The 10,375-nt window shown below is 60.8% G+C and overlaps 1 protein-coding gene across 1 annotated transcript; it reads left to right on the top strand.

Moving 5' to 3' along the window:
- The first annotated feature begins 521 nt into the window (after positions 1-521).
- On the top strand, positions 522-10,092 carry CBX2 (chromobox 2). Its single transcript, XM_045814437.2, has 5 exons — positions 522-632; positions 705-748; positions 1,774-1,839; positions 4,186-4,288; positions 5,757-10,092. The coding sequence occupies exons 1-5, from the start codon at positions 561-563 to the stop codon at positions 7,056-7,058; spliced, it is 1,587 nt and encodes a 528-aa protein (XP_045670393.1). The 5' UTR covers positions 522-560; the 3' UTR covers positions 7,059-10,092.
- The last annotated feature ends 283 nt before the right edge of the window (positions 10,093-10,375 follow it).

Here is a 10,375-nt window from a genome sequence, read left to right as displayed (position 1 = left end):
CGGAGGCCGGGGCAGGAAGTGGCCCACTTCCCCCTTTCGGGCCAGAACAATGGCTTTTTGCCCGGAAAGCGAAGTTCGGAGGAGGCCGGGCGCGCGCCGAGGGGGGGCCCAAACGCGGCCTGGCGCGCGGCCCCCCGGGTCCCAACCCCCAGGCATCCCTTCCTGCCCGCGAGGGACCCGCCCACGCCCCCGACCCGGCCCCCGCCCGCGCGGGACCCCAGCCCAGGGCGCGAGGCCGAGCCCGCCGCGAACAATGCGCGCCCCGCCCCGTGCCCGCCCCCGCGCGCCTATTGGCCGGCGCGGGACCGGGGCGGCCCGCGGAGGCGGGCGCGGGACCGGGGCGGCCCGCGGAGGCGGGCGCGGGCCGGGCGCGGCGCGGGGGCGCGGCGGCGGTGCGCGTGCGCGGGGCGGGCCCTACGCGGGGCGGGGGCGGTGCTTTGTGTGCGGCTGGCGGGGCGCGCGGCGACTGCGGCGGTGGCGGCGGTGGCGGCGGCGGCGGCGGCGGCGGCGGGGAGCGGGGAGCGGCGGGCGCCGCGGTCCGGACGGGCGCGCGCGGCAGCATGGAGGAGCTGAGCAGCGTGGGCGAGCAGGTCTTCGCCGCCGAGTGCATCCTGAGCAAGCGGCTCCGCAAGGTGCGTGCGGCCCGGCCCGCGCCCACCCCGCGCCCGCCCGCCCCAGCTCACGCGCCTCTTCTCTCCCTGCAGGGCAAGCTGGAGTACCTGGTCAAGTGGCGCGGCTGGTCGTCCAAGTGAGTCCCCGACGACGCGGCGCCCGCCTTCCCGCCCGCGCCGCCTCGGCCCCGGGGGGCGGGGGCGTCCGCGCGCTCGGCGGGAAGTTCGCGGGGTCCCCGCGGGCTCGGCGGGAAGGGGGCGCGCAGCTTGCGCGGGGCCGCCCTTTGTTTACGGGCCCGCGGGGCGCTGGGCTGGGCGGCCTCCCCCGGAAGCCCCTCCGGCTGCGCCCCGGCCCCGCGCCCCGGCCCGCTTCCCTCCCGCGCCGCGCGCTCCTCTGGCTCCTCCTGCGCCCATTTGTCGCCTGCGCCCCCGGCCCGCCTCAGCCCTCCCCGCGGGACGTGAACCCCCCTCCTCCCGTCCATATTTTCCCCGCTGTAACCTGAGCTTTCTATTGATGGATGTAAGGGCTCCTTTTTTTTTTTTTCTTTCCCCTTTTAAAGTAAGGAAGGGGACTTGGCATCCCCGGAAGGGGCTCTGTTTACAGCCGCTCGGGCACACCCGTTTCGCCTTTCTCCCCGGACCCCACTTTTCCTTCTTGGCTTTCCCCTCCCGGTGCCCCGGCCCGCGCTCGCTGGGCGCCAGCCACATTGTTCTTAATCTTTGGGCTGCGCTTCTGTGCCCCTCGGCCTTCCCCTCCCTGCATCCTGGAGCAGCCTTCCCTTCCCTCGCTGGATCCGGGCCAGGCTTTGGGGGCTTCCCTCCGGCAACTTCCCATTTTATTGGGATTTGTTTTCCTCCCGGGGGAGACTGGAGTTTTCCTGCGGCCGAATGTTAGTTAATTGAGGGTTGAGGTGGTAGTTTCACTTGGAGTTTGAGGCTGAGGTGTTGGCCTTAAGACCCCCAGTCTCCAGGAACTCATCCTAGGCGTGGGTGGGGTGGGGTGGGGTGGGGTGGGGTGGGGTGGGGGAGCCTCAGCCACAGACCCCGTGCCCTTGCCACTGGCAGGGATCGGAGGCAGAGGGGGCGGCCCCACTCCAGCTGTTTTCTAAAGTGGCCTGTCACGGCCTGGTGCTTCTTGACGCCTTGCTTTTTGCTTTTCCAGACACAACAGCTGGGAGCCAGAGGAAAATATCCTGGACCCAAGGCTGCTCCTGGCCTTCCAGAAGAAGTGAGAAAGTTAACTGCACGTGTGGGAAGGGGGAGAATGTGGGGGAGAATGTGGGGGAGACCGTGGCCTGTCGTGTATGGTTCAGGGCCCAGCCGGCCTTTCAGGGGTCCCAGGCTTGGGCTGTGGTCTGAGGGCCTCCTGTGCTGTGGCTGTCTGTACAGGTGGGGCCAGCTTCGAGGTCCCAGATGAGCCCTTCCCCGACCTTCCCTCGGCTGGCCAACGGTATGTCCAGAGCTCCCAAGTCACTGCGTTAGTGGTGCTCTGGGTGTTTCTGACAGCCGGACTCGCAAAAATGAACCTTCTCGGTTCCTTCCTGAAAAGTTCTGGCTTCTTTTGTTGGCCTTTTCTGTTGAGTCATTTGCCAACAGCACTAATAAAAACCAGGATGGCAGGTTTGCCATAAAAATAGTGTCCTGGCTGCCCGGTGCTGCCCGAGGGTGCCCTTGAGCAAGAGAAGGCCCAGAGAGGGAGCTGAAGCCACGCAGCAGAAAGTTAGTGGGTTCTGTAACGGAAACGACACATTTATTTTTCTTTAGGCTGCAAAACAGGTGGTACCCGGGGTCGGGGGGGAACACCCTTGCCAGTCTCAGGGGACAAACTTGCTTCTGTAATTTTAGAAGTCATCTCTATTTTTAGAGTTGGGTTAAGAGAGACCTCCTTGAAATAGGCAAAAGGGTGACGAGGGGCAAGTGACGGAGGGGCCAGCCCTTGGCAGGAGGGTCCGGGGAGCAATGTCCCTAAGCACGCGGGGGGCAGGGGGACAGGAGTGGGTGCGTTGCTGTGAGTTGCCCTGTTGATAGACGCAGATGACTAAGTTGCTCAGAAGGTTTCCCATCTGGTGTCAGTCTGGCCAGCTTGTTCTCTGGTCCACTTTTTACCACCACTGTAGGGGGTCATTTGGGATCTTCTCCAAGAGGCCATGGCAGTGGGGAGCAAGTAAATATGGGCTTTGGGCGGAGTAAGCAGAGACGAGGCCAGCGTCCACTTGCCTCCGTACCTTTGGAGAAATGTATCGGTAATTTGGTTGTCTGCTGTTGAATTCACAATTCGGGTCTTGTAAGCCTGGGCGGGGGGGCGGGGAGCTGGTCCCTCTCTCTGCAAGATGGCACCCTAACTGCTGAGAGCATGTGTGTCCTTGTCCGTTACTGCACAGCACGCGAGAACTAGGGTAGCAGATATCCAGGAGGTGTGAGAGTTGAGAACAAACGTGGGATGATCTGGTTTACATGATGGGGAGGAGAAATCCCCCTGTGCATCCAGGAGGACCCCCCCGCTGAAACTAGGAGCTGGCAGTCCCGCGCTTGTGGGGCGGGGGGGCATTTGTAAGGGCAGGTCTGAGGTTGACAAGGTGCGGTGCAGGTCAGTGTGTCAGCAGAGGAGACCCAGGGAATGAGGAGACCCAGGGAATGCTCCTGCCCTTCTCGGAGACAGGTTGGCTGCCTTGGAGAGTGTGAGCTCTGGTTGTACTGATTGGATTCTTCAGGAGATGGCCCTCCAGGCCCCAAAGAGATGACAGTTGCCCCTTTTAATTACTGCGAAGCGTCTCCAGATAAGCCTCTTCCCCATGGTAGCCTGAAATACAAACTTTCTCTGGGGGTTGGGCTGGAGGCATCGATCTTGGCTTCCTGACCCTGAGTTCTGGGAGCTGATTAAACGTGTCCTACCAGAGGTGCAGGCTTTGAGCGCCAGCCACTTCAGAATCAGGCACCTCCAGCGCATTTATCGAGAACACAGTCTAGGAACAGAGAGGTGTTAGGAAAGGGAAGCGGGCAGTGGGCCAGGGGCACTGGCTCCAGGAAGACCAGAGCGCAGGATGCGGCCAGAGCCCTTGGTTCCCCTGACCAGTGCTCGTAGACTGGTAAGGATTCTGTACAGCCAGGCGGGGGCTGGGGCCAGTGGTCCTTTGCTGCCCGCCTGAGACTCTTGTTTGGAGCGTTGGGCTTGGACCATGTGACGAGGGCTCCTTCTAGTGGGCTGCATTCTAGAAGTTCCACGAAACATTCTGCTTGTGGAAAAGGGCCGGGATTAGCACAGGGTTGTCGGAACAGGAGTCAGAAAACCGGAGAATTGTTCCTTTCCCAGCTTTGCTGAAATTTCTTTCACTCATTGTTACCCAAATGCAAATGAGAGGTTAAAAAAATGATACCGTATTGGAAAGAGGATGGTCTAGACGTCTGTCTTGGTTGGATATGTTCACGAGTGGCGCGTGTTCCTACAGTGGGAGTGATGATGGTAAGCTCTCGCAGGCCCCGAGCGTCAGGGTGTTCGAAGGCCTGGGCTTCCCGTGGGGGGAGGAGAGGGTGTGTGCACAGGGCTTCTCCCACCCTGACTGGTGATTGTCTTTAGGGAACACGAGAAGGAGGTGCAGAACCGGAAGAGAGGCAAGAGGCCCAGGGGCAGGCCAAGGAAGCACACCGCGGTGTCCTGTGGCCGGCACTCCAAGCTCAAGGTGGGTGGCTGCCGGCCCCACAGGGCCGCTGACCTCCTCGCACTCCCTCTGGACAGACTGGAAGGCAGTGGCAGGAGGGTTCAGGGCTCTGGAGAATGGGGATCGGGCTGGCTCTTCCACAGAGGTCCATCCCTTGCTCAGAAGAGCCAGGTCTTCTGCTTCCTTCCTTGCTGGTGGCTGGAAGCCTCTGCCAGCAGGGGGCAACAGCAAGCTCCTGCTCCCCCTCCCACCCTGCCCCTGCCCCTCCCCCTCCCACAAAGAGGGCCCTGCGGTGGCTGATCCCTCCAGAGCTGGTGTCTTGTTCATTTGATGTCCTTTCTGCACTCCTGTCTAGTGGACGGCAGGGTCAGACGTGGCTGCTGACCACTTACTTGCCGGAACAGAAAAGGAGGCGCGCACACAGTAGGTGCTCATAGGTTCACTGAGTAGACACAGCGAACCGACCCGGGTGGCCCACAGGGATACACACTTGGGGTCGGGGCAGCGCCCTCCCTTCAGTTCAGAGGCAGGGTGGGGAAAAGGGTCACGGCCCCAGTCTGGGATGTGTCTTGGACTCCTTTCTTGATGGCACTGCCCCAGGATCCCAAGCCCACACAGTGTGGCTGAGAGCTCAGTCACGTACAAAAACCGCCCTTCTAGGAGGCTGTGAAAGTCTCGCTTTAGCTCTTGTTGGCTGGTCCGCACTGGCCCACTCTTCACAGTCTTCCTTTCAAGCAGGACGGTGGGAGCAGAGGGGTCCTGTGCCCTCGGGCTCTCATCAGCTGGGGTGACCAGCTGGGGACCACGGAGGCGGCCTTGAGGCCGGGGGCCTGGCTGGGCAAGGAGCCTCTGAGGCTCCAGGTTGGACTGGATCGCGCCCAGCTGGGGGCAGGCGAGCTTCGCAGCAGGGAGCCGGTGTTGGCTCTGTCTCCCTAAGGTGTCCCCTTGGAAATGCCGGCCCGGCGAGACACAGGTGCGCTAACTTGCCTTCGGGCTGACGCCCAGAAGACAGGAGGGCAGCGGTTTGTTTTCTTGTGTGCTGGAATGTTCTGAAGGGGTCCGTTGTGGAAGTGGGAGGATTGGAGCAGGATGTCCACTTGCCTCAGATTACGGAGCGTTCACACACACTGCTTTGTCTGCCTCGTAAGCTCTGCGCTCCCCTCTCCGTGTCGTCTGCTGGGGAGCCTGGAGCCAAACTCGCGTCCCCCTTCAAGGCCATGGTGTCCGGGACGTGACCGCGCGTGTTCTTTGCTTTGTTGCTCTGCTCTGATTTCACAAACCACCTGTTCTTTGTTCTCCTCGTTCTGCTTTTAACTGCATTTCATGGAAGCTCACCGATCTCCTCCGGTCAAGCTGGTGGGGAACCGCTCCCTCCCCGCTGCTTCTCTAGCGTGGCGCCCACCGGAGGCTCCCGCTCTGAGGTGTCCGATGCCCTGGGGCCCTGGGGCCCGGCCTTCCCGGCCGCGACACCTGTGCTCTGTCTTCACAGGAACCCGACGCCCCCTCCAAATCCAGCAGCTCCTCTTCTTCCTCTACGTCTTCCTCCACCTCATCCGACGAAGAGGACGACAGTGATTTAGATGCCAAGAGAGGTCCCCGGGGCCGCGAGACCCACCCAGTGCCTCAGAAGAAGGCCCAGATCTTGGTGGCCAAACCTGAATTGAAGGATCCCATCCGGAAGAAGCGAGGCCGCAAGCCCCTGCCCCCGGAGCAGAAGGCGGCGCGGAGACCCGTGAGCCTGGCCAAGGTGCTGAAGACCGCCCGGAAGGACCTGGGGGCGCCGGCCAGCAAGCTGCCCCCTCCGCTCAGTGCCCCTGTGGCAGGCCTGGCCGCCCTGAAGGCCCACGCCAAGGAGGCCTGCGGTGGCCCCAGTGCCATGGCCACCCCGGAGAACCTGGCCAGCCTGATGAAGGGCATGGCTGGCAGCCCCAGCCGGGGCGGCATCAGCTGGCAGAGCTCCATCGTGCACTACATGAACCGAATGAGCCAAAGCCAGGCCCAGGCCGCCAGCAGACTGGCCCTCAAGGCCCAGACCTCCGGCAAGTGCGGCCTCGGGCTGGACCTCAAGGTGAGGACGCAGAAGGGGGAACTGGGGATCAGCTCCCCGGGAAGCAAGGTCCCAAAGGCCCCCAGCAGTGGGGCTGTGGAGCAGAAAGGGGGGAGTGCAGGGGGGCCCCCCTATGTCCACAGTAGCAGTAAGGGCCCTGCCGGCTGCCTGGGCCCCCAGCCTGCCCCCACCCAGGAGCTGAGCCTCCAGGTCTTGGACTTGCAGAGTGTTAAGAACGGCACCGCAGGGGTGGGCGTGGCTGCCCGCCATGCCATGGCCAGCAAGGGTGTCCCTGCCACCAGTCCAGCCACGGGGAAGAGCGCCGGGGGCGGCCCCACCGGGGGGAGTGGGGCCACCATGCCCTCCGACACCAGCAAGAGTGAGAAGCTGCCTTCCAGGCTGGCAGCTCTGTCCTCCTCTGCGGGCAAGAGGGACTGTGTCAGGGGCAGCGCAGCCCCCGGCGGGCAGGAGGGCCACGCGGCCGCCGGGGAAGTACGCAAGACAGGCTTGCCGGCAGAGCTGAGCCCCGGAGAGGAGAGCAGCTCCGACTCGGATCCCGGCTCAGCCTCGCCGCCTGGCGCCATACAAAACCCATCTGTGTCTGTCCAGACCAGCCAGGACTGGAAGCCCACCCGTAGCCTCATTGAGCATGTCTTTGTCACCGATGTCACTGCCAACCTCATCACGGTCACGGTGAAGGAGTCCCCCACCAGCGTGGGCTTTTTCAGCCTTAGACATTACTGATGCCCCTGGCTGCCCGGCTCTTGCCTGCCCTTCTCTGGCCTCTGGTTTTGCTTTGATACCTGCCTACACCCCCAAGCCTTTTCCAGGGTCCGGGTGGCCTCCTTCAAGGGCAGGCTTGAAGGGGACGTGCCCCAGCCCTGCCTGTGATCTCGGGCAGGGCAGTACCTTGATGCCTTGCCAAGGCCTGGCCTGGCCCTCCTTCCTACCTCTGGGCCATTGCTTCACTTCCCACATGCCTCAGGAAGTCTGCCTCCCATGTCTCTGGCCGAACATTCTTCAAGGCCATCCCGTGTTTGCTGTTTGAACTGCCCTGTCTGGCCTGTGACGATAGGGCGGTGGTCAGCTTTCCTCTGGATTTCTGGGGGGCACAGCTGTTAGAGGAGGAATCGAGCTTGGTAGTTCTTGCCCAGTGATGGGGAAGGAACATGGACTGGGGTGGGGGCAAGGCCGACAGACGGACAGGGCTCAACTACGTTTGTACAAGATGGGCCGGGGGCAGTTAAGGGACCTCGCCAGTCAGGACTCCCCTTTAGAGCGGTGCCCGATGGCCAAGGAAAAGGGACCGGTCCGTCTCCCTGTCCCTGCCCCATGCCAACAGCTCAAGGCTGCGGCCCGAATGTAGGCCAGGTGCTGGCTGTTGGGGTGCTCGGGAACCCTACAGACATCCCTCGGTGCCCTGTAATTCTGGTTCAGATTAACAACTGCAGCACCCCAATGTTGGTCGGAAGTCAGCATGAACTGGGAGGGACTGGTCCCAGAGCTGTTTCCCTAGAGCCTCCCCATTTCCAGAGGGGGCAAAAGCAGAAGGGTGTCACTTTGGCTGCCCTCCTTTCTGCTGTTTATTGCTCTTCTGTGCAAGGACAGCCATGGCCCCACAAACTGCCCCTGAGAGCCCCTGGAAGGTGGGAGTGTGGGCAGTTGCTGGAGGTAGGCCCGCCCTCCCGTGGCCAGCTAGCTTCTGGCTTTGGGCAGGTGTTTGGCACGGCTTCTGCCACATGGGCACCGCCTCTCCCTGACAATCCCTCCCACCTTTGGGGATTCCATGTGTTCCTTCCCAGCTGCAAAGCTCTGCCCCTGAACCGTTTGGAAATGGGGCACAATCTGAGTGTCCCCCCCCCCGGCAGAGGGCCCCCAGAAAGGCCAGATCTGCCAGCCCAGCTGCCTCCCCCCAGATGCACCAAATCTGGGCGCTGCCTTGTTTGGCTTGTGGCAGGAAGGTGGGTCAAGGCGTGGGGTCTTCGTGATGCCAAAAGAAAAGTGGAGGTGCGGGGTGCTCTTCTGCCTCATTGGTTCGTGGACTCCAGCCCGCAGGTGTGGGCACTCCCTCTGTCCTGTTGCCTTGATCACAGGGGAGCCCAGGCTCACACGGTGGCCCCTGCTTTCGGAGGGGTAGGCCTGCCAGACCTCCAGCTCCCTCGTCCCTCACCCTCTGCGCCAAATAGAGATGGCTTTTGTGTGTCTGAATCCATTTCAACAGTGTGCCTTTGGGGCAGACCCGTGTCCAGGACCTTGCCAAGGGGTGTCCGCATGCAGCTTCTGGGTCTTCTGCACGGTAGCCTGTGGGGCGGCAGCAGGAGTGGTGCCCATCTTGGCAGAGCTGAGGGTCCCAGACAACCAGGCTAGAACTGGAAAGCGGGCAGTAAAGGGGAGAATTGCCCCCTCCGCCCTCCCCCCAGAAGTGGGGGGTGGGGGGCAATTGCAGCTCACTGCAAGGTCTGGAAGAAAGGGATCCCTGCACACGGGGCTGCTAACACCAGCTTCCCCTCCGGTTCCCGGACACCCAGATGCTCCCTGGCTGTGAAGAGGGGCTCCTCTGGGATGCCTCCCCCTCGGAGGGGCTGACAGCCTCCAGGTTTTGCAGCTCCCTCTCGGCCACGCACCGCCCCGTGCGGAGCCAGGCCACCAGCAGCCCTGCAAGCCCTAGGGGCGACGGGGCTCCCGTGGGTGTCGGCGCTGACTTGACCTCAGCAGCCAGGTCTCCAAACCCCGACGTGGTGCCTTTCTGTTTACCAGCTACTCCAATCCCAAAGCTAACTCTGCAAACACCTTACTCCCAGCCACTTTGCCTTCTTGCTGTGTTGTGTGGGGTTTTTGGTGCTTGTGACTCCATGTGGTTCATGTTTGAAAGGGCGTGTGCGTGTGTGTGTGCACGTGCAGGCGTGACTGCCTTCGCTGGAGAGTTGGTTGTCATGTTTACCAATAAAAGTAGTGCTCTTTTATTTGCTGCTATGTGTGCGTGTGCGTGTGCGGCTGCAGTCACAGCTGACTGGGGATTCCTTGTTGATTGTGCAGGGTTCCCTGCATGGACTGCGTCACAGTGTGTCCTGAATGGGTGTTTTAATCCTGTTGTGTCTTTGCTTGTCATGGAGAGGAACAAGTGGCCAGTCTGTCCTCTTAAGAGGATTTGACATATTTTTATATATATATTTTTTGGTACCAAAAAGAGTGTGCCTTGCTTTGGTTACGCTCACAATTCTGACCTGAGTAAGAGGGCTCTGGGCCTAGAGGCTTCGCTGGGGAAACAGGACCAGAACTTTGCACCGGTGCCAGTTGCTGGCTTGATTTGTGTTTTTTAATTAAAAGAAAAAATCATTCACGTATGTCACTTCTAACTGCTTTAAACTATGGCTGTTTGTTTGCTTTTTTAAAAGAGAACAAATGGCGAATATGTTATTGCCCTGGGAAACTGGGAAGCGTAAGATCTTTGTTGAAGCAGGACAGCAGCCCAGCCCCCATGTTCAATCAGGCCCTACCAGTGAGAGAAAATGCTTCCCCCAGGAAGCCTGCGGTGGTTTGGGGGGAGGGGTGGGGGGAGGGGCGAGGTAGTGCCTAGATGACCTGATTTTTGCTCAAGTGCATCTAAAGATTCTGTTGCTTTTCTAGTATTTTTGGAAAACTAACACTAGGCCTAGGTTGCAGTTTTTTTATTTTTTGACGTTAATTTATTTTGCAGGGGAAAGACATTAGCGAGTGGTGTCAGGGTTTGTCTTACTTTCTGTTAACTTAGTATATCAATAAATTTTTTTTAACTTGTCGGCCTGGTGTATATCGTGTGTGATGCCTGGAAACTAGTCTCTCTTCACTTGCGCTTTCTCGAGGCAGAATACTCTGGATGTGGACTGAACTGTGGGACCAACACGTCCGAAGCTTTGGGAAGGGTCAGCCCCTTTCCTGGAGTGTGGAAGCAGGTGTTTTTTTCTAAGCAAAGGGGTGCTGCTGGTTATAACTGTGACCCCCCTACACCAGCAGTTCACAAAGGGCGATGTGGCCGCCTCTGGAAAGGATTCTCGTCATGACTGGGGGGGGTGAGTGTTGCT

The sequence above is a fragment of the Ursus americanus genome, chromosome 23, assembly GCF_024610735.1.
Source record: "Ursus americanus isolate L20-20 chromosome 23, mUrsAme1.1.p, whole genome shotgun sequence".
Lineage (NCBI taxonomy): Eukaryota > Metazoa > Chordata > Mammalia > Carnivora > Ursidae > Ursus > Ursus americanus.
Note: the sequence above shows the minus strand (reverse complement) of the source record. Positions and strands in the feature narration are given on the sequence as shown.